Below are 22,452 nucleotides of genomic sequence, written 5' to 3'. Positions count from 1 at the left end.
ACAAGTCAAGGTGGCTCAAGTGTCATGTGAAAAGACCCCATGGTGATTAAATGGTCCTCAGATGGAAATAGCATTCCTGAGTAAATCACAATGTATATGTAAATGTAAAGTGTCTGTGTTCTGGTGGGATATCTTGGATATAAGGGACGGAGCTCCCATTCACTGTGGAGTTGGCTCCCACACATCAACTGTGTGTCACACAACTTACTGGCTGTATTTTCTACTACTGGACATTTCAATAAACTGGTATGTCAACCCTTCATTTCTAATATTGCCTTGTTGAGACTTCTGTTCTAGTTAAGAATCTGTTATTGAAGATTTATTTAGTCTAGTTATATGGTGAGATTTAACACTCATACCCTCCACCTCCATATCATGTCCTGTAAACTATTGAGTTACATTTCTGACCTCTGAATACTTCAACACAGGCATTAGGGCTAATCTTCTATGTGGAAAAAGGTCACTGAGTGGTTTTTATAATATAAACCAATAGGTTTGAATTATTAAAGGGTTTACATTTTAAATGATTGGTTAACTTTAATTCCCACCGATATTTAAAAGTAAAGTTAATTGTTGTTTAAATGGAGTCAGATAAAATAAATATTTACTTTGCTTTACTTTACTTTATTTTGGAAAACCTCTTCCTAACGCCGGAAAGACAGAGTACTTATTGGGGAGAGATTGTTACTTGGTTGTAGATATTTCCACCCCTACACCTTCAGAGAACACAAAGCCATTATGCCTTATGTTCAATGACATTGTGTACCTGTCTGCTCCCCATGTTCAGACTGAAATGGGGAAAAAAGCGTTCAGTTTCTCTGCCCCCTCTGCTTGGAATACCCTCCAAACTAAAATGATCAACATTTATTTCACTGGGAGCTTTCCACTGTATCTTAAAAGACTAATAAATAAAAGACATTAAACAATGTCTGTTTTATTAAATTGTTACTGCAACCTTAACTCCTGCACTTTATTTGTCTATTTACTTGCACTTTTGTTTTGTAACTGTTGTCTCTTTGTTATTATTAACTTTGACCTGTGCTGCTGCCTTTCTTGGCCAGCTCACTCTTGTGAAAGAGGTCTTTATCTCACTGGGTCTTTTATCTGGTTAAATAAAGGTTAAATTAAAAAAAAAAAATAAAAAAAAAATATTATTCCCATGTAAAACATGTCTAATGGATTATTGTAATAAACAATTATTCTGTATTAAAATATTGTGATGGAATAATATTGGTTTACTGAAAAATAATAATAGTAATATTGTAAATGTTTGTAATATATTCTGAAAACGTCAATTTTCATGGGAAGTTGACTTTGTGTTTGGTGAAGTGACCAATTATTCAGCCAAACATGTTGTTTTATCATGAATAAAACAAAGTAAAGTCGTTTCAGTTTTTTACTTTTAAGAAAAAGTTCCATTCCAGTTTGAATTAACATTTAACATCCACACTGTTTAGACCAGGTTCCACAGGGGAAGAGTCAGGTCCTGACCTTGACCTTGACCTTGACTTTGACTGAAACTCTGCCTATGTTCTTGACTTTACCACCAGCCTCAGATGAACAGAGTTTTCCAAATCTTTTAAAGATCAACTCTAGAATCATCTTTCAGCACGACCTCACTCATGATTCTGGTGTAATCTCAAAGATAGGCTGGCATCCGGGCAGAATTAGGCTCTGTGGCTAAGGTTAGGGGGAAAAAATAAGCATCTTTCTGGAACTGTGTCACAGTCAACGACATTATAGAAGCAAACTGTTGTAAAAACACAGAATAAAAAAGGGAGAAGATCAAACATCTGGATTTATTGTTTATTAACAGTGACGTCGTCTTTAAAGCAGCAGAACTGACAGAGACGTCAGTGACACAACAAAGCAACATTGATGCTGATTGGACAATGTGTAGAGACACAGCGATGACATCATCATCAGCCTCGGCCAATCATCTGCACTCATTTCCTTTGATGAGGAAGAAGGTTCCAGCCGCCACACCGAGAAGACCGAGAGTCAGACCCACACCACAAAACACTGCTGGACCCACACTGGGCTGCTTCACCTCCACATCTGGACAGACACAGAGACAGAGAGACACATGTTAACTCCACATCTGGACAGACACAGAGACAGAGAGACACATGTTAACTCCACATCTGGACAGACACAGAGACAGAAGACACATGTTAACTCCACATCTGGACAGACACAGAGAGACACATGTTAACTCCACATCTGGACAGACACAGAGACAGAGAGACACATGTTAAATCCACATCTGGACAGACACAGAGACAGAGAGACACATGTTAACTCCACATCTGGACAGAGAGTGAGACACATGTTAACTCCACATCTGGACAGACACAGAGAGACACATGTTAACTCCACATCTGGACAGACACAGAGACAGAGAGACACATGTTTACTCCACATCTGGACAGACACAGAGACAGAGACACACATGTTAACTCCACATCTGGACAGAGAGACAGAGAGACACATGTTAACTCCACATCTGGACAGACAGAGAGACAGAAAGACACATGTTAACGCCACATCTAGACAGACAAAGAGAGACACATGTTAACTCCACATCTGGACAGACAGAGAGACACATGTTAACTCCGCATCTGGACAGACACAGAGACAGAAAGACACATGTTAACTCCACATCTGGACAGACAGAGAGACACATGTTAACTCCACATCTGGACAGACACAGAGAGGCACATGTTAACTCCACATCTGGACAGACACAGAGACAGAGAGACACATGTTAACTCCATATCTGGACAGACACAGAGACAGAGAGACACATGTTAACTCCACAGAAAAATGTGTCACAGTGTTTTAAAAGTTAGGTTTCAAATCATGATTCAGAAGAAATGTGAGAATTGTGTAAAACTGAAATAGTATAATAATATAATTTATTTTAAGTGTATATGTACAAATGAAAATGTTCTATATCAGCGAGTAAATAACACACAACGAATCAGCTGTTTGTCGACAGACTTCATCACAAAATACACACAGGACTGAGACTGAGCAGCTGTAGTTTGGTCAGTTATCTCTCTGATCAGCTGTAGTTTGGTCAGTTATCTCTCTGATCACCTGTAGTTTGGTCAGTTATCTCTATGATCACCTGTAGTTTGGTCAGTTATCTCTCTAAACAGCTGTAGTTTGTTCAGTTATCTCTCTGATCAGCTGTAGTTTGGTCAGTTATCTCTCTGATCACCTGTAGTTTGGTCAGTTATCTCTCTAAACAGCTGTAGTTTGTTCAGTTATCTCTCTGATCAGCTGTAGTTTGGTCAGTTATCGCTCTGATCACCTGTAGTTTGGTCAGTTATCTCTCTGATCACCTGTAGTTTGGTCAGTTATCTCTCTGATCACCTGTAGTTTGGTCAGTTATCTCTCTGATCAGCTGTAGTTTGGTCAGTTATCTCTCTGATCAGCTGTAGTTTGGTCAGTTATCTCTATGATCAGCTGTAGTTTGGTCAGTTATCTCCATGATCAGCTGTAGTTTGGTCAGTTATCTCTCTGATCAGCTGTAGTTTGGTCAGTTATCTCTCTGATCAGCTGTAGTTTGGTCAGTTATCTCTCTGATCAGCTGTAGTTTGGTCAGTTATCTCATTTGCGATGATGTAAATGAAGGTTTCTCACCCCAGGTTCTGGTCAGTGGTTCTCTCAGAGCTGGATGTTCCACTGAACAGCTGTAGATGTCTCCTGGTTGTGGGATGAACTCCAGTCTGGAGGTTTGTCTGAAGGAACCGTCGTCGTTGGGATGGGGAATGTTGATACTCACTCCTGTGGTGACATTCTGGTTGTTTTTGGTCCAGTAGACTTTGACAGGAGCAGGGTAAAAACCAGTCACATGACAGATCAGAGTGTTTTTCTCTCCAACCTCCACCGCGTCTCTGCTGTAGATCATTGGACTAGAAGGTGGATCTGCACAGAAAGAGGAGTCTTCACTTTAAATCTCAGTAACCTCAGGTCATGTTCCTTCACTGTTTAAATTAGATTCAAAGACTTAATATATTGGAAACCTCATTTCATGACATACATTTATTTGCAAACAAAGCTTCTCCAACATCATAAAACAACTCATTCATCCATTCACTCATCTTCTACTGCTTTAACCTCCACATGTCTCATGTGGAGGATGTACCCCGCCTTTGGCCATGTGACATAGGACAAAGGCGGGGTACACCCTGGCCTGGACAGTTCGCCAGTCTATCACAGGGCCACATAGAGACACACAACGATCCACTCTCACACTTATGGTCAATGTAATTTTGCACATAGGACATTTTTATTCTTTTACGCCAAATTACAGAAAATTAAGCAAAATCAAAAGTGCTGCCTTTATATTTTTGTTGAGTGTGTAACAGGGTCACAAACCAACAAATATTAAACAACAGAAACAAACTAACCCTAACCCTAAACCTAACCTAAAAGATATAAAATACATAAAATATATATCCAAAAGAAAAAAAACAATGATATATAGGAAAAGCATAACTTACAGAATACCGTGATAAAACAGGGCAGTGATTCTAATAAGGATCTTATTGCATGACTCTGGTCATAGTTCATTTAAATTACTAGATCTTTGAGATTCAGCTGATTTTTTTAATTGTTCCAAGTTGATAGATGAGAAGTTGAAAACCTTTTTTTCTGAACCAACTCCTATTTTATTCAAACTTTAACATTCAAGTAGAAATTCAAAGATTTATAACTGAACTGCAGTGTGCACACATTAAACTGGGGAAACATACACACACAGTAAGCTAAATTGTGCTCCAAACAAACAAGAGCAAATAAAACAATTTAAAAGACTAAGCGTCTCCATGTTTCTCCCTCTTAGCATAACCACACACAGCTAACCTGTTGGCAGGACACTGATGTTTGCTCACTATCATTTAAACACTCAATAATGTCAATTTACTCATCTTTAAAACAACAATCACTTTATTATTTTATAAATTATCTTATAAACGTAACTTATTCAAAGAGTTTGAAAGAGAGAGAGAGAGAATGAGTGAGTGAGAGAGAGAGGTCAGGCTTCAGAATCATTTTTCTGATTATTGAGCTGATCAAATTTAAATACTAGTAGTAGTTTTATAATCAAGTTGAATATTTTTGATTAAATAAATGACAAAGTTTCTCTTTACCTTTTTCCACTGGGATTTCCTTCATACCGAGACGACCGTTCTTCAGGTTTGATCTGCAGATCTGTTGATTTGCCACAGCAGATTCATAGGCTCCTTCCACATAGCTCATGTGATCAACAAAACTGGGCTGAGGCTCAACTCCTCTCCTGTTGATGAAGTCAGCGTACCATTTCTCTTCACCATCCAGTGTGTACATGAACTCTCCATCAGTGTCTGAACAACCAGCGATATAAAGGTCATCGTGAAAACCTGAGGACAGAAGAGCTGGTTAATCTATGACAGACTGTAGTTACTGTAGTTTACTGACTGTAGTTATTTAACAGACTGTAGTTTACTGACTGTAGTTATTTAACAGACTGTAGTTTACTGACTGTAGTTATTTAACAGACTGTAGTTATTTAACAGACTGTAGTTTACTGACTGTAGTTATTTAACAGGCAGTAGTTTAGTGACTGTAGTTATTTAACAGACTGTAGTTAAATGACTGTAGTTATTTAACAGACTGTAGTTTACTGACTGTAGTTTAACAGACTGTAGTTTATTGACTGACTGTTGTTATTTAACAGACTGTAGTTTACTGACTGTAGTTATTTAAAAGACTCGAGTTATTTAACAGACTGTAGTTATTTAACAGACTGTAGTTAAATGACTGTAGTTATTTAACAGACTGTAGTTTATTGACTGACTGTTGTTATTTAACAGACTGTAGTTTACTGACTGTAGTTATTTAAAAGACTGTAGTTATTTAACAGACTGTAGTTTACTGACTAGTTATTTAACAGACTGCAGTTTAATGACTGTAGTTATTTAACAGACTGTAGTTTACTGACTAGTTATTTAACAGACTGTAGTTTAATGACTGTAGTGATTTAACAGACTGTAGTTTACTGACTGTAGTTATTTAACAGACTGTAGTTTACTGACTAGTTATTTAACATACTGTAGTTTAATGACTGACTGTAGTTATTTAACCTACTGTAGTTTAATGACTGAATGTAGTTATTTAACCCACTGTAGTTTAATGACTGAATGTAGTTATTTAACCTACTGTAGTTTACTGACTGTAGTTATTTAACCGACTATAGTTTACTGACTGTAGTTATTTAACAGACTATAGTTTACTGACTGTAGTTATTTAACAGACTGTAGTTTAATGACTGACTGTAGTTATTTAACCTACTGTAGTTTACTGACTGTAGTTATTTAACATACTGTAGTTTACTGACTGTAGTTCACCGAATCTTTAGTTGAACCAAAATCAGCAGTCTTACCTTCAGCAGAGACACTGAGGACAAAAGAGAGGACGAGGAGGGACAGCTTCATCATGATCATCATCATCATCAGGTCCCCGCAGTCTGTGCTGAGTTCACTGACACTGTCTGTAGTTTGTTGTCTCTCTGAGTTCACTGACACTGACTGAGTGACAGAGCAGCAGCAGCAGAGGTGTACCGTCCCAGCAGCCAATCACAGCGCAGAGCTCCCTCTGCGTCACCAGTTTCCAGGTAGGAGACCACTCTCAGTTTCCAGAGTCTCTCAGAGTAGAACCTGTTTGTTTTTCTGATGAATGGTTTTGAAATGATGAACTCAAACTTCATAAACAAACACATTTGTCATTATTTAAGAGAGCAGTAAAAATATTACCATGAGGAAAATGTAACTTTACTCATAAAAAAAAATCATGATATGCAAAGTTATAACAAATATATGATGTATTTTAAACAATATAAAGTCATTTATTTATTATTTAATGTATTATTAAATTTTTAATCGTTTACCTTACTCTTTTTGTTATTATTACCATAATTGTTATTTATTTATTTTTTCTTTGCACTGTTATATAAATCTGTGAATCTTGTTGGCAACTTCACAATGAATACTCTTTTAATAAAACACCTTTCAGTTGTGTTTTACAATAAAAGTGAAAACATACTTTTTCACTTGTGCCACAACAATAACAATAACATGTCCGCCTTGTTCCTGGAGACACGAGTGGAGAAATGATTATGGGTGAAACTTAAAGAGCAGAAGCAGAAGTGAAAAGGTTCTTTCCAGTGGTAAAACACGGTGGCAGTGGCACTAAAGCCCAGGCTCGGTGATGTGGTTCTACGTCTGTTTCTAAATCAATTCAATTCTGTCCCACCTCCTTCAGCTGAATGCGACTGATCTTATTGCTGCCTAAATACTAATGTACCTGTGACCTTTTTTCAGATTAGAGTCAATTTAATCGTTTAAATTTGTATTATTTAGGAGATACGGACACTAGCTATGTTTACATGTGAAAAATGTCTTTTCCGAAAAGAAAAACAAGCGCTGCCCGGATGTCAACACGGAGGACGGTGAGGAAAAGCATGAGGAAAGCGTAAAAAATTACAGATATTCAGACGTTAGTAAATTTCACAAACAAAGTCGCAGAAGACAAAAACCCTTTGTCAAAAAAACTCAAAATCAACGTTGGACGTTGGTTCGGTAAAGTGCGGTTTTATCAGCTCAGCCGTCGCTCAATTCAAAATATAGTTCAAACTAACACAAACCACCAATGCTGATAATTATGGATTTTAAATCAAATACACCAGTTGACTTGCTGAAGATAATAAGTCCAAGTGTAAAGAACCATTAGATCTAAAGAAAGTATCATATTCAACAGTGTAACAGTTAAATGTTCCCAAATGTTACACTTTACAGTTGCTCCCAGTTACTGTGGAAAAAGATGGTTCTACTTCAGGAGGAAGTGGCACCCATAATTCACGCAAGGTATTATGGGCCGAAGGCATAAGGTGGATAATGCACAATCAAAATTAACGCATTATTATTGCATGAACATGTGATATATTTTTTTTGCATGCAAAATTTCGGGTGGTGAATCCATTTACCAGAATTTACAGCAGCCTATTGTTCTTGCTTTACAAAAAAACAAAAAACACCATGGGCGGGGCTAAATGGTGGTGTTTGTGTTTAACTGGTTTTACCAGGTTCTAACTCCTCACTTGCACATGCTCCTAACTCATATTTTCAAGTCGAGTTAATCGCGCGAGTGTCATTTTAGGTCACTCGCAACACATCCGATGACTGCTCTGCAAAGGCTAATGCTAAGCTAGCAACATTTATAGTAAATCGCTAACCCACCTGCTGCAACTGAAATTATCGGGACTCGGGTGTAATTAGAGTTTAGCAATCCAAACTGAACATTTTGTGTAAGGGCGGTGGCCACCCCTCCCCTCCGCTGCAGACTCCAGGTTGCCAGGTACTTTTTGGAAAAAATCGTGCACAAACTGAAAGACAGTTCTGAGAAGAACTACACTTTTTGCCAGAACTTACAACGTAAACAGATTTCATTGTCTACTGCGTTATCCTCCACATGAGGATAACAGGGTGGCTGGTGGCAAACCCAGCTGACATAATGCGAAAGGTGGGGGTCACACCCTGGACGGGTCAATATTCAGAGATAAACTACTATTCACGCTCACTTTCACATCTACCGTCAATTTAGAGTGTCCAGTTAACCTTTTTTGGACTGTGGAACAACTGACCCTCGGTCAAACTGGGATTTGAACTGGCGAACATCTTGCTGTCAGACGACAGTGCTCGCCGCTATTCTGCTGTGTGACCCATAAGAGAGTGTGTAAATCAGAATTCAGATTCCAAACAAATTGGGTGCACAAGTGTTATCACCGTTCATCTTTGCGAGTTCAGACTGAGAATGACCAAGCTAAGATCTAGACCGTCAAACTTGTGACGGCTCACCAAACGGACATCGTACTGGTCAACAAACAGCAGAAGAAGCCAGTGGTGGGAGATGTAGCAAGCCCAAACGACGGTGACATCAACACCAAGGAACACGAGAAGTTCGAGAAATACCAACGGCTGAGAGAGAAGCTAGAGAAGATGCGGGGAGTAAAGGCAGCAGTGGTAACAGCCATGCATATTTAATGCCGGAGTATTCTTAGGCCCACGTTCCAGACGGAATCGTCCCGAAAAGTAAACTCTAAAGACAGGACATGTTCTAGTCTTACTTATTAATGATGATTTCGAAGTTAACGCACGAGATAAGCGACTCCTTTAAATAATAACGTATGAAAATACAAGACCCCGTCCAAATGTCACGATTCTCCGTTTATGTCAGTTTGTGTTGATGTTTCCTTGGAGTTAAGTGTTCGGCTGCTTTTGTGAAATCAAAATTGTCCAAGTCTTTGTGACAACTTGCGATCGTCATCAACCTGGTCACTTTGTCCTCGGTGAGACGGCTTCTTTGATTCAGTTTTGGAGCGAGAATCCACGTTTCGGCAGGCAAGCGGTATCTGAATATTTAATACTTAATCATTGATTTAATTATTTGGCATTTTTACCAACGGACACATAGGCCTTTGACTTTGCCGGCCAAATTCACGTGACAACAGCCAAAAGCCGGCATACATCAGCTAACGTAAACCCTGGGTGGACCGCGGTCATCGGTGCACTGGGAGCTGTGACCCACAAACTTGGAGAACGGTTCCCACACTTTTTAAGGAACAACATCTGAGATGTCTGTCCAGAGAAGAACAGTCATAGGAACAACTAAGATACTGCACAGAACCCTCAAACTCCCAGGATTCTGGTGGTGGACCCAAGACTGACGAAGAAAAAACGGAAAAGACTAGTTAGCATCGGGAGGAGGTGACTAACCTGACATTTATTTTTAACTGGCAGGTCCTGAAGAGGACTAATGGTCCTGGTCTGACCATCTGTGTCTGAACCTTTCTGTCTGTCTATCTGTCAGTGATTGATCAAGGACTGATCTTTGTGTGTGTGCAGAGGGAGGACAGTGATAAAATCGGACCTCTTGCTTATTTTCCTCCTAATGGGACCTTTAACCTCATGTACTACCCGTACTATGGCAAGAAATCTCAGGTACTACACACACTAACACACAGAGGACCTTGTACAGCTGTTCTTCTGAGGACACTGCACTGACCTCCGATCATTTGGCATGTAATTGAAATACATTTAAGTTTATAAACTGCTCTATCTTTTACTTTATTTAGCGTGTATATATATTTTACTTTAACTTAATGTGACTTAAATAAATTGTATTTTACTTTTTTTAAATTGGCGTAATTATAATAAACTTTATTTTATTGGTTTAATTCAATCTATTATAAAATGTTACTTTAAAATACTGTTATTGTTTATTTATAAATGTCAGCATGATACAGTAGAACCCCCTTGTGGTCAAAATTGTGAATTACAATAAGCTTTTTTTTTTTAATTAGATGACAAAGACAAATAAAACAGTTTCTCTGGGGGGTTTTCCCCACACTTTAATTGTGATTATAAAAATGTCCCACTCCAGTAAAAATATATCAGTCCAACAATCACACGACCTAAGAGCCCAAAACCAGTCACCAAATCGGATTGTTCAGGATTTCAAAGCTGTTACTGAGTCACTTTGCGGCAAAGAAATTCATATTTCACACACAGAAGCAGCAAAATATCTGGTTAAAGAAGTAGAAGCTGATACACCAGAGTCCAGATTAAACCTGGTCCGGGATTCCCCGAAAGATTTTGTGCACAGGACTGTGGTAGACCTGGATCAGGGTATCAGAAAATCCGGTGATCAACTAGACCAGCAGGTGACAGCATTGACATTATAAAGTGACAAAAAGAAAGAGATTGAAGCAGTATCTGGTTCAGAACCAGGACCATGATTAGATTCAGGTGCAGGATTCAGGACCAGGCTCAGTGATTGGGAACCAGAATGAGTCCTGTTTTAAAGAGAAAAAGATGGATTTAAACTGATGTGAAACCAGAAACAAATGCATTTAAATCTCTCTGTCTTTCCTCAAATAATGTGATTTTACTTTATTCTGGTGATTTAAAACTGATTGTGAACTGGTCTAAGATCATATGCTAGGAATAATGTAGTTTTAAACTGGTTTTGAATGTGTACACTGGTGAAAACTGATTTAAGACTGGGTGTAAACTGGACTCAGAGTGTGTACACTGGTGTCAACTGGGTATTAACGGGTGTAAATTGGTTTTAGACTGTGTAAACCAGTGTAAACCAGTTTATATTATGTACGAAAACGGAGTAAATTGGTTAAGGACTACTCCTAAACTGTTCTTACAATATGTGTGAACTCGTGTAAATTGTACTCAGACTGACTTTAAACTGGGTTTCAAAAGGTGGAAACTGGTTTGAAACTGGTTTCAGGATAAGTGGTACAAACACATTTTAGGGGGTTAAGGATTACCTCGAGACTTCTTCCGGTAGTAGATGAATCCAGCCAGAGACAAGGTCAGACCCAGAATCAGTCCAGAGGCACCGATGGCGATCTTGTTTCTCTCAGACTCGGGCATGGATGGCTCTGAGGACAAACAGACAGACACAGAGACAGGTGAGCAGAAAGACAGGTGTACAGACAGACAGACAGACAGACAGACAGACAGGTTTATACCCCAGTTAGTGATCAGAGGTTGACTCAGGCTGGCATGTTCCACCACACATGAGATCTTCTCTCCAGACCTGCGTCGACAAAAAAAAACAACACAACACTGTTTGTGTCGCACAGTTGGAGACAAAGTGGACCTCGGTGGACCTGGTTCTCTGTAGACCTCCGTGTGGACTCACCTGGGCGTGTACTCCAGGTGAGAGTGGACCTGGTAGTACCAATCACTGTCCTCCAGCTCGTCAGTGGAAGTGACATCAGAGGTGACTTCCTTCCCGTCTCTGTGCCAGGTCACTTTGATGTGTTTGGGGTAGAAGTCGAAGACGCTGCAGACCAACATGGTAGGATGTTTACCAGCAGGGGACTCCTCAGAGCGAAGTCTGACGTAGGGTTTGGCTGGAGGACAAATATTGACAAGTCTGTAAACAGCATTTTACTGATTATTCCATTCAAGTGACTTTATTTATCTCTTAATGAGCTTAATTTTTCATGGGAATATTCAATGGTTCGTCGTCTACTATCTTTTTCTACATCGTGTTGTGCGTGTGAAAATGTTAGAACTATCGTTTAGAGTTGAGCAAACAGAAGCCGTCCAGTGTGTATTCAAAATAAAATGGGATTAAGAGAAGGAAGTGATAAGTGAAGAGCGTTGTTTATGTTTGAAAACGGTAAAGTGGGAAACAAATGTGTGAATATAGACGTGTTTCGGCGTCGGGAGTCGAGCAAAGTGCTGGATTTTGTTGAAGCGGAAATAAAATTCATTCATTCATTCGTCATTCGTGACGGAAGAAAAAAACAAAATGGGATTATGAACTCCAACTGAACAAACAGGTTTGTTTTTAACACTGGAATCCACTTCTGAAATTGTATATGCCCTGTTTAGAGCCCAGTGACCACCAGGGGGCACCCATGGACAATTTGAAATCTGAAAATCCAGGTCCAGACCCAAATCCCGTTATATTTCCTTTGTCTGACCTTGTATACGTATATATACATATATATATATATATATACACACACATATATATAATTATGTTTTATTCCTTATTTCTTAACATCTATCGTAAATATTTGACAGCAACTTGAATCTTAATTACAAAACTAAAAAGATAAAAAATGTATTTATTCATTTATGTATTCATATTTAATAACTTTTTTCACTGCCCGCCTGCAGTACCGACAGAGCCCACCAGGGGGCACCAGCTCACTTTTTGGGAACCAGTGCCCGTCTTTATTTGTATTTATTTTATTTTCATTGTTCATTGTTTGTTCATGATGGTAACGAACAACCATTTTGTTATATCGTTCCATCTCATTATTGTCATTTGTTTATTTGTATTTATTTTACTTCAGTATTTAAAGGTTTTATAATATAATATAATATAATATAATTAATTTTTTGGGCCGGCCCTGCGTTCCACTTCCTCGTATTCTCCGTCTCACTTTACTTGCGCCCAAAGATTAAAATAAATAAATAAATAAATAAATATAATCGCGATGAGGAGGAACACGGAGAGAGAGTCGTGCAGAGAATTTTGACAATGGTTTGAACGTTTGTTTATGTTTATAAGTTACAGCTTTACTAACAATAATAAAAATAATAATAATAATAATAATATAGAGGATTGTACATTATAGTAATGTGTATTATTTTACAGTGATGACGTCACACAAACACTCACCTGATTTCGTCAGAGCAGATGGATAGTAAATTCCCACATGGTTAAGACAGTATCTCTCCCTCTCAGCTCTCCTTTGGACCACCTCTGGACCGCTGTTATACCTATTTGCGTTCTTCACTCCATACTCAGTGTATCCCACATATTCTCCCACATTGCTGTCAAACCTGAGGTACTCCCGTCTGTTGTAATAGTAAGACAGGATGTACTGGATGTCGTCCAATTTAGTGGAGTTAAATATGCAGACATCCGTTGCATATTCTCTGAATCCATCTGAAGAACAGAACACAGTGGTGGAGTTATTGATATATTGATTATTAATCAGAGTATTGATGAGTGATCAGTGTGTTGCCTTTACCTGCTGTGTGAGCAGCGATGAAGAGGAGGATGATGCTGAGGAAAGTTGAAGCCATGTTTCTCTGTTCACTCGACACTGACACAGTCTGACCGAGAGCTGCTCATTTAAACCCAGAGATCATGTGACCTGCAGAGTCACTAGTTGCCAGGTAGAGCAGTCTGACAGATGTCTGGTTGTTTTACAGACACAGTCAGACCAGAGTCAATGTTTGACTGTCAATGAAAGACTGTTGAGGAAGAGTGACGTTCACTTTCAATGATAGAAAAAACTAATTTATTAAAGAGATTGTTTATGGATTATAAACAATAAATACTGCAAAAGCACTGATGCATGAAATATAAAATACAAACAGTTTTTTCTCTCTGTCAGTAAATAGGGACAAAAGTACTTCATACTACTTGCATGAAGTGCAAGTAGTATACGTGCATGAAGTACAAGAAGTACAACAAAACTGAAATCATAAACTACATATACATAAACTAAATATTTTCAAAAAAGTTAATAAAGAAAAGATAAGATATTCTTTTATTCTTTTATTCCTCGCATATTATAATAATGTGGTAAAGGAGAAGTGCTCACTAACACAGATGTAGACAGATTTGTGAACAATATTTGAGAGAAATGGTGATTTTGTGTACATAGAAAATGTTTTAGATCTTTGAGTTCAGCTCATGAAAAATGGGAGCAAAAACAAAAGTGTTGTGTTTATATTTTTGTTCAGTGTATGTTCAGCGTTTCAGGAGCCAAAAATCAGAGCAAGATAGAAACAGAAAAATAGAAATAAGATTATTAATAAAAAAAAATGCAAAGAATACATATATTACATGTCATTTAGCAGATGCTTTTATCCAAAGCGGAGTACAGCCTGCCAGGGGTGGAGTTGAAATTGTGACCATGATGTCTTGTGCACACGGGTTACCGGTCTTAACCACTGAGCTACCCCACCCCATATATATGCACTATATACATTATATACATAGCTACAATACATTTTACTAATGTTTCATTCATGTCATCACAATGATAAGATATGATTCTTTTGACGCATAATTTAACATTTGTGGTGGCCTTGAGAGAAGTGTTGAAGTTTTTTTTTAAGTATTGGAGCAATCAAAAATCTTACTCTGGAAAAATAACTAAGAGTTGAGGCCGTTGTCTTCAAGTCAAACAGGTATTTATTTAGCAATCCACAAAAACACCAAGTGAGAGCACCAAAGTACACTGAAAAACTGTTCATGGAGCATCTCTATTTATCCTCTTGGAAGGGGGTAAACACCTCCCCTAACCTTTTTATATATCATGTCATAAACCATGACAGCTGATCATTAACTTCTCCTGATTGGCTCTAATCGTGTCTGATGTTTTTTTCCCTTTTTCATGGTGAGAATAGTTTTTTTCTAAACAACTCTGCTTTACTTAGCTCTTATTTATTACTTCACACCACAGGTGTGGGGAGTGAACTAGGGGAGACCAGGGACAGTTGTAACACTTTTTGTAATTTTCAACAATACATCAAAAACTATTTACACTGGAATCACCAATTTGTTTTATTATAAACTTCAATCTGTCAACTGTTGAAGTAACATATTCATGTGGTTTTATGAAATATGCACAGGTTGCAAAATTGATTTTTAATACAGTCTCTCCACTGTTATAACCGTCCTAGTGTATAGGGACTGTTGTAACATTTGAAAATATACATAATGAATCAATCATATAGTTAAAATGGAAAATACCATTTATCAATCATAAAAACAATCAATAAACAATAAGTATTATTATTATTCGTTTTTAAAATACATTCATATATAAAATAAATGAAGTATCACCAAACATGTTTTCATCTCATGTGAGCAAGGTTGACTGGTAGTTTGACACTTGTTAGCCATTTCTATTTTAAGCTTACAAAACAGTGATTTTAATAATACTTGTTTGAATTTATAGACATTTGATCTTAAAACAGCATCCAAAAAAGTACATCAGACAGGAAAGTCATTTTTTTACCTAAAAAACAAGCTTTGGTAGATAACACCATCAGGAAGTTTCAAATGTGGCTCTCTCTTCTTAGCTTGGTTCCTGCTTATTATGCACTTTCCTTCAGAGAACACAAAGCCATTATGTTCAATGACATTTTGTTCCTGTCTGCTCCCCGTGTTCAGATTGAAATGGGAAAAAGCTTTCAGTTTCTCTGCCCCCTCTGCTTGGAATACCCTCCAAACTAAAATGATCAACATTTATTTCACTGGGAGCTTTCTACTGTATCTTAAAAGACTGACACCATTAAACAATGTCTGTGTTCTTAAATTGTTACTGCAACCTTAACTCCTGCACTTTATTTGTCTATTTACTTGCACTTTTGTTTTGTAACTGTTGTCTCTTTGTTATTATTAACTTTGACGTGTGCTGCTGCCTTTCTTGGCCAGCTCACTCTTGTGAAAGAGGTCTTGATCTCACTGGGTCTGTTATCTGATTAAATAAAGGTTAAATAAAAATAAAAAATGAAATAAATAATATTATTTCTATGTAAAACATGTCTAATGGATTATTGTAACAGACATTTATTCTGTATTATGGTTTACTGAAAAATAAAAATAGTAATATTGTAAATGTTTGTAATATATTCTGAAAATGTTAATTTTCACAGGAAGTTGACTTTGTGTTTGGTGAAGTGACCAATTATTCAGCCAAACAAGTAAAGTCGTTTCAGTTTTTTACTTTTAAGAAATAGTTCCATTCCAGTTTGAATTAACATTTAATATCCACACTGTTTAGACCAGGTTCTACAGGGGAAGAGTCCGGTCACTGAAACTCTGCCTATGTTCTTGACTTTACCACCACAATCTTTTAAAGATCAACTCTAGAATCATCTTTCAGCACGACCTCACTCATGTTTCTGGTGTAATCTCAAAGATAGGCTGGCATCCGGGCAGAATTAGGGTCTGTGGCTTAGGTGGAAAAGGGGGAAAAAATAAGTATCTGTCTGGAACTGTGTCACAGTCAACGACATTATAGAAGCAAACTGTTGTAAAAACACAGAATAAGATCAAACATCTTGATTTATTTTTTATTAACAGTGACGTCGTCTTTAAAGCAGCAGAACTGACAGAGACGTCAGAGACACAACAAAGCAACATTGATGCTGATTGGACAATGTGTAGAGACACAGCGATGACATCATCATCATCAGCCTCAGCCAATCATCTGCACTCATTTCCTTTGATGAGGAAGAAGGTTCCAGCCGCCACACCGAGAAGACCAAGAGTCAGACCCACACCACAAAACACTGCTGGACCCACACTGGGCTGCTGCACCTCCACATCTGGACAGACACAGAGACAGAGAGACACATGTTAACTCCACATCTGGACAGAGAGAGAGAGAGACACATGTTAACGCCACATCTGGACAGACACAGAGACAGAGAGACAGAGAGACACATGTTAACTCCACATCTGGACAGACACAGAGACAGAGAGAGACACATGTTAACTCCACATCTGGACAGACACAGAGACAGAGAGACACATGTTAACTCCACATCTGGACAGACACAGAGACAGAGAGACACATGTTAACTCCACATCTGGACAGACACAGAGACACATGTTAACTCCACATCTGGACAGAGACAGAGACACATGTTAACTCCACATCTGGACAGAGACAGAGAGGCACATGTTAACTCCACATCTGGACAGACACAGAGACACATGTTAACTCCACATCTGGACAGAGACAGAGAGGCACATGTTAACGCCACATCTGGACAGACAGAGAGACACATGTTAACTCCACATCTGGACAGACACAGAGACAGAGAGACACATGTTAACTCCACATCTGGACAGAGAGACAGAGAGACACATGTTAACTCCACATCTGGACAGACACAGAGACAGAGAGAGACACACATGTTAACTCCACATCTGGACAGACACAGAGACAGAGAGAGACACATGTTAACTCCACATCTGGACAGACACAGAGACACATGTTAACTCCACATCTGGACAGAGACAGAGAGGCACATGTTAACTCCACATCTGGACAGACACAGAGACACATGTTAACTCCACATCTGGACAGAGACAGAGAGGCACATGTTAACGCCACATCTGGACAGACAGAGAGACACATGTTAACTCCACATCTGGACAGACACAGAGACAGAGAGACACATGTTAACTCCACATCTGGACAGACACAGAGACAGAGAGAGACACATGTTAACTCCACATCTGGACAGACACAGAGACAGAGAGAGACACATGTTAACTCCACATCTGGACAGACACAGAGACACGTTAACTCCACATATGGACAGAGACAGAGAGGCACATGTTAACTCCACATCTGGACAGACACAGAGACACATGTTAACTCCACATCTGGACAGAGACAGAGAGGCACATGTTAACGCCACATCTGGACAGACAGAGAGACACATGTTAACTCCACATCTGGACAGACACAGAGACAGAGAGACACATGTTAACTCCACATCTGGACAGAGAGACAGAGAGACACATGTTAACTCCACATCTGGACAGACACAGAGACAGAGAGAGACACATGTTAACTCCACATCTGGACAGACACAGAGACAGAGAGAGACACATGTTAACTCCACATCTGGACAGACACAGAGACACATGTTAACTCCACATCTGGACAGAGACAGAGAGGCACATGTTAACTCCACATCTGGACAGACACAGAGACACATGTTAACTCCACATGTGGACAGAGACAGCGAGGCACATGTTAACGCCACATCTGGACAGACAGAGAGACACATGTTAACTCCACATCTGGACAGAGAGACAGAGAGACACATGTTAACTCCACATCTGGACAGACACAGAGACAGAGAGAGACACATGTTAACTCCACATCTGGACAGACACAGAGACACATGTTAACTCCACATCTGGACAGACACAGAGACACATGTTAACTCCACATCTGGACAGACAGACAGACAGACAGACAGAGAGACACATGTTAACTCCACATCTGGACAGACACAGAGACAGAGAGACACATGTTAACTCCACATCTGGACAGAGAGAGAGAGACACATGTTAACTCCACATCTGGACAGACAGAGAGACACATGTTAACTCCACATCTGGACAGACACAGAGAGACACATGTTAACTCCACATATGGACAGACACAGAGACAGAGAGAGACACATGTTAACTCCACATCTGGACAGACACAGACAGAGAGACACATGTTAACGCCACATCTGGACAGAGACAGAGAGACACATGTTAACGCCACATCTGGACAGACACAGAGACACATGTTAACTCCACATCTGGACAGAGAGAGAGACAGAGAGAGACACATGTTAATTTCACATCTGGACAGAGAGAGACAGACAGAGAGACACACATATTAACTCCACATCTGGACTGAGATACAGAGACACATGTTTACTCCACATCTGGACAGAGACAGACAGACAGAGAGAGAGAGAGAGAGAGAGAGAGAGAGAGACAGACATGTTAACTCCACATCTGGACAGAGACAAATAGAGAGACACATGTTAACGCCACATCTGGACAGAGAGATAGAGACAGGTTAACTCCACATCTGGACAGAGAGAGTGAGAGAGAGAGAGAGACACACACACATATCAGCTGTAGTTTGGTCAGTTATCTCTCTGATCACCTGTAGTTTGGTCAGTTATCTCTCTGATCACCTGTAGTTTGGTCAGTTATCTCTCTGATCCCCTGTAGTTTAGTCAGTTATCGCTCTGATCCCCTGTAGTTTAGTCAGTCATCTCTATGATCAGCTGTAGTTTGGTCAGTTGTCTCTCTGATCACCTGTAGTTTAGTCAGTCATCTCTATGATCACCTGTAGTTTAGTCAGTTATCTCTCTGATCAGCTGTAGTTTGTTCAGTTATCTCTCTGATCAGCTGTAGTTTGGTCAGTTGTCTCTCTGATCACCTGTAGTTTAGTCAGTCATCTCTATGATCACCTGTAGTTTAGTCAGTTATCTCTCTGATCAGCTGTAGTTTGGTCAGTTATCTCATTTGCGATGATGTAAATGAAGGTTTCTCACCCCAGGTTCTGGTCAGTGGTTCTCTCAGAGCTGGATGTTTCACTGAACAGCTGTAGATGTCTCCTGGTTGTGGGATGAACTCCAGTCTGGAGGTTTGTCTGAAGGAACCGTCGTCGTTGGGAAAGGGAATGTTGATACTCACTCCTGTGGTGACATTCTGGTTGTTTTTGGTCCAGTAGACTTTGACAGGAGCAGGGTAAAAACCAGTCACATGACAGATCAGAGTGTTTTTCTCTCCGACCTCCACCGCGTCTCTGCTGTAGATCATTGGACTAGAAGGTGGATCTGCACAGAAAGAGGAGTCTTCACTTTAAATCTCAATAACCTCAGGTTATGTTCCTTCACTGTTTAAATTAGATTCAAAGACTTAATTTATTGGAAACCTCATTTCATGACATACGTTTATTTGCAAACAAAGCTTCTCCAACGTCATAAAACAACTCATTCATTCAGACACCCTCTACTGCTTTATCCTCCGCATGAAGGTCGCTGGTGCCAATCCCAGGTGACATAAGACAAAGGCGGGGTACCTCCTGGCCTGGACAGTTCGCCAGTCCATCACAGGGCCACATAGAGACACACAACCATCCACTCTCACACTTATGGTTAATGTAATTTTGCACATAGGAAATGTTCATTCTTTTACGCCAAATTATAGAAAATTAAGCAAAATAAAAAGTGCTGCCTTTATATTTTTGTTGAGTGTGTAACAGGGTCACAAACCAACGAAATATTAAACAACAGAAATATATAACAAAAGATATAAAATACATGAAATATATATCCAAAAGAAAAAAAAACAATGATAACAGCATAACATGAAAAGCATAACTTACAGAATTCTATGATAAAACAGGGCAGTGATTCAGTTAAAGGATCTAATTGCATGACTCTGGTCATAGTTCATTTCATTCATTTAAATTACTAGATCTTTGAGATTCAGCTGATTTTTTTAATTGTTCCAAGTTGATAGATGAGAAGTTGAAAACCTTCTTTTCTGAACCAACTCCTATTTTATTCAAACTTTAACATTCGAGTAGAAATTCAAAGATTCATAACTGAACTGCAGTGTGCACACATTAAACTGGGGAAAAGCTAAGCGTCTCCATGTTTCTCCCTCTTAGCATAACCACACACAGCTAACCTGTTGGCAGGAAGTTTGCTCACTGTCATTTAAACACTCAATAATATCAATTTACTCATCTTTAAAACAACAATCACTTTATTATCTTATAAATGATCTTATAAACTTAACTTATTCAAAGAGTTTGAAAGAGTGAGAGAGAGTGAGAGAGTGAAAGAGAGAGAGAGAGTGTGAGAGAGAATGAGAGAGTGTGAGAGAGAATGAGTGAGTGTGAGAGAGAGGTCAGGCTTCAGAATCATTTTTCTGATTATTGAGCTGCTCAAATTTAAATGCTGAGTAGTTTTATAATCAAGTTGAATATTTTTGATTAAATAAATGACGAAGTTTCTCTTTACCATTTTCATCAGGGATTTCCTTCATACCGAGACGACTGTTCTTCAGGTTTGATCTGCAGATCTGTTGACCTCCCTCAGCACGTCCATAGGCTCCTTCCTCATAGCTAATGTGATCAACAAAACTGGGCTGAGGCTCAACTCCTCTCCTGTTGATGAAGTCAGCGTACCATATCTCTTCACCATCCAGTGTGTACATTTCCTCTCCATCAGTGTCTGAACAACCACCGATATTAAGGTCCTTATGAAAACCTGAGGACAGAAGAGCTGGTTAATCTATGACAGACTGTAGTTACTGTAGTTTACTGACTGTAGTTATTTAACAGACTGTAGTTTAATGACTAGTTATTTAACAGACTGTAGTTTAATGATTGTAGTTATTTAACATACTGTAGTTTAATGACTGTAGTTATTTAACAAGCTGTAGTTTACTGACTGTAGTTATTTAACATACTGTAGTTTAATGACTGTAGTTATTTAACAGGATGTAGTTTACTGACTGTAGTTATTTAACATACTGTAGTTTATTGACTGACTGTAGTTATTTAACAGACTAATTTACCGACTGTAGTTATTTAAAAGACTGTAGTTTACTGACTGTAGTTATTTAACAGACTAATTTACCTACTGTAGTTATTTAAAAGACTGTAGTTTACTGACTGTAGTTATTTAACAGACTAATTTACTGACTGTAGTTATTTAAAAGACTGTAGTTTACTGACTGTAGTTATTTAACATACTGTAGTTTACTGACTAGTTATTTAACATACTGTAGTTTACTGACTGTAGTTATTTAAAAGACTGTAGTTTACTGACTGTAGTTATTTAACAGACTGTAGTTTAATGACTGTAGTTATTTAAAAGACTGTAGTTATTTAAAAGACTGTAGTTTACTGACTAGTTATTTAACATACTGTAGTTTAATGACTGTAGTTATTTAAAAGACTGTAGTTTACTGACTAGTTATTTAACATACTGTAGTTTACTGACTGTAGTTATTTAACAGACTGTAGTTTAATGATTGAGTTATTTAACAGACTGTAGTTATTTAACAGACTGTAGTTTAATGACTGTAGTTATTTAACATACTGTAGTTCACTGAATCTTTAGTTTAACCAACATCAGCTGTCTTACCTTCAGCAGAGACACTGAGGACAAAAGAGAGGACGAGGAGGGACAGCTTCATCATGATCATCATCATTATCAGGTCGCTGCAGTCTGTGCTGAGTTCACTGACACTGTCTGTAGTTTGTTGTCTCTCTGAGTTCACTGACACTGA

The 22,452-nt window shown here is 38.6% G+C and overlaps 3 protein-coding genes and 1 long non-coding RNA gene across 5 annotated transcripts; 1 reads left to right on the top strand and 3 right to left on the bottom strand.

The window, feature by feature from the left end:
• Positions 1-188: 188 nt before the first annotated feature.
• LOC131455879 (uncharacterized) lies at positions 189-11,789 on the top strand. The gene is made up of 3 exons (XR_009239861.1): positions 189-246; positions 9,951-10,046; positions 11,708-11,789. It is a non-coding gene; the product is annotated as an uncharacterized LOC131455879 (long non-coding RNA).
• On the bottom strand, positions 1,793-22,406 carry LOC131455859 (mamu class II histocompatibility antigen, DR alpha chain-like). Of its 2 annotated transcripts, XM_058623703.1 has the most exons (5): positions 22,380-22,406; positions 6,434-6,499; positions 5,163-5,411; positions 3,652-3,936; positions 1,793-2,058 (listed from the first exon to the last, which is right to left on the bottom strand). In XM_058623703.1, the coding sequence occupies exons 2-5, from the start codon at positions 6,495-6,497 to the stop codon at positions 1,937-1,939; spliced, it is 720 nt and encodes a 239-aa protein (XP_058479686.1). In that variant the 5' UTR covers positions 6,498-6,499; positions 22,380-22,406; the 3' UTR covers positions 1,793-1,936. The 2 variants fall into 2 exon arrangements, with proteins under 2 accessions (XP_058479686.1, XP_058479685.1); XM_058623702.1 differs by lacking the exon at positions 22,380-22,406 and having other exon boundaries at positions 6,434-6,526.
• On the bottom strand, positions 10,428-13,749 carry LOC131455877 (H-2 class II histocompatibility antigen, E-S beta chain-like). The gene is made up of 6 exons (XM_058623725.1): positions 13,622-13,749; positions 13,267-13,536; positions 11,767-11,980; positions 11,594-11,661; positions 11,390-11,503; positions 10,428-10,900 (listed from the first exon to the last, which is right to left on the bottom strand). Exons 1-6 carry the CDS (start codon positions 13,674-13,676, stop codon positions 10,875-10,877), a joined length of 747 nt encoding a protein of 248 aa, XP_058479708.1. The 5' UTR covers positions 13,677-13,749; the 3' UTR covers positions 10,428-10,874.
• LOC131455860 (mamu class II histocompatibility antigen, DR alpha chain-like) lies at positions 16,672-22,452 on the bottom strand. The gene is made up of 4 exons (XM_058623704.1): positions 22,308-22,452; positions 21,177-21,425; positions 19,698-19,982; positions 16,672-16,940 (listed from the first exon to the last, which is right to left on the bottom strand). Exons 1-4 carry the CDS (start codon positions 22,372-22,374, stop codon positions 16,819-16,821), a joined length of 723 nt encoding a protein of 240 aa, XP_058479687.1. The 5' UTR covers positions 22,375-22,452; the 3' UTR covers positions 16,672-16,818.

Source organism: Solea solea, chromosome 3 (genome assembly GCF_958295425.1).
Source record: "Solea solea chromosome 3, fSolSol10.1, whole genome shotgun sequence".
In the NCBI taxonomy this organism is placed as follows: domain Eukaryota; kingdom Metazoa; phylum Chordata; class Actinopteri; order Pleuronectiformes; family Soleidae; genus Solea; species Solea solea.
Note: the sequence above shows the minus strand (reverse complement) of the source record. Positions and strands in the feature narration are given on the sequence as shown.

Bases quoted from the DNA above. Each gene is read 5' to 3' on its own strand.
- LOC131455859 (XM_058623702.1), bottom strand. From the start codon at position 6,503: ATGATGATGATGATCATGATGAAGCTGTCCCTCCTCGTCCTCTCTTTT. The intron at 3,937-5,162 runs GTAAAGAGAAAC...CTTTCTGTGCAG, and splicing joins GGAAATCCCAGTGGAAAAAG to ATCCACCTTCTAGTCCAATG. The intron at 2,059-3,651 runs GTGAGAAACCTT...GTGTCTGTCCAG, and splicing joins ACCACTGACCAGAACCTGGG to ATGTGGAGGTGAAGCAGCCC.
- LOC131455877 (XM_058623725.1), bottom strand. From the start codon at position 13,676: ATGGCTTCAACTTTCCTCAGCATCATCCTCCTCTTCATCGCTGCTCAC. The intron at 11,981-13,266 runs GTGAGTGTTTGT...TTTGTCCTCCAG, and splicing joins ATCTGCTCTGACGAAATCAG to CCAAACCCTACGTCAGACTT. The intron at 10,901-11,389 runs GTAATCCTTAAC...TCTTTAAAACAG, and splicing joins CTACCGGAAGAAGTCTCGAG to GACTCATTCTGGTTCCCAAT.
- LOC131455860 (XM_058623704.1), bottom strand. From the start codon at position 22,374: ATGATGATGATCATGATGAAGCTGTCCCTCCTCGTCCTCTCTTTTGTC. The intron at 19,983-21,176 runs GTAAAGAGAAAC...CTTTCTGTGCAG, and splicing joins GGAAATCCCTGATGAAAATG to ATCCACCTTCTAGTCCAATG. The intron at 16,941-19,697 runs GTGAGAAACCTT...GTGTCTGTCCAG, and splicing joins ACCACTGACCAGAACCTGGG to ATGTGGAGGTGCAGCAGCCC.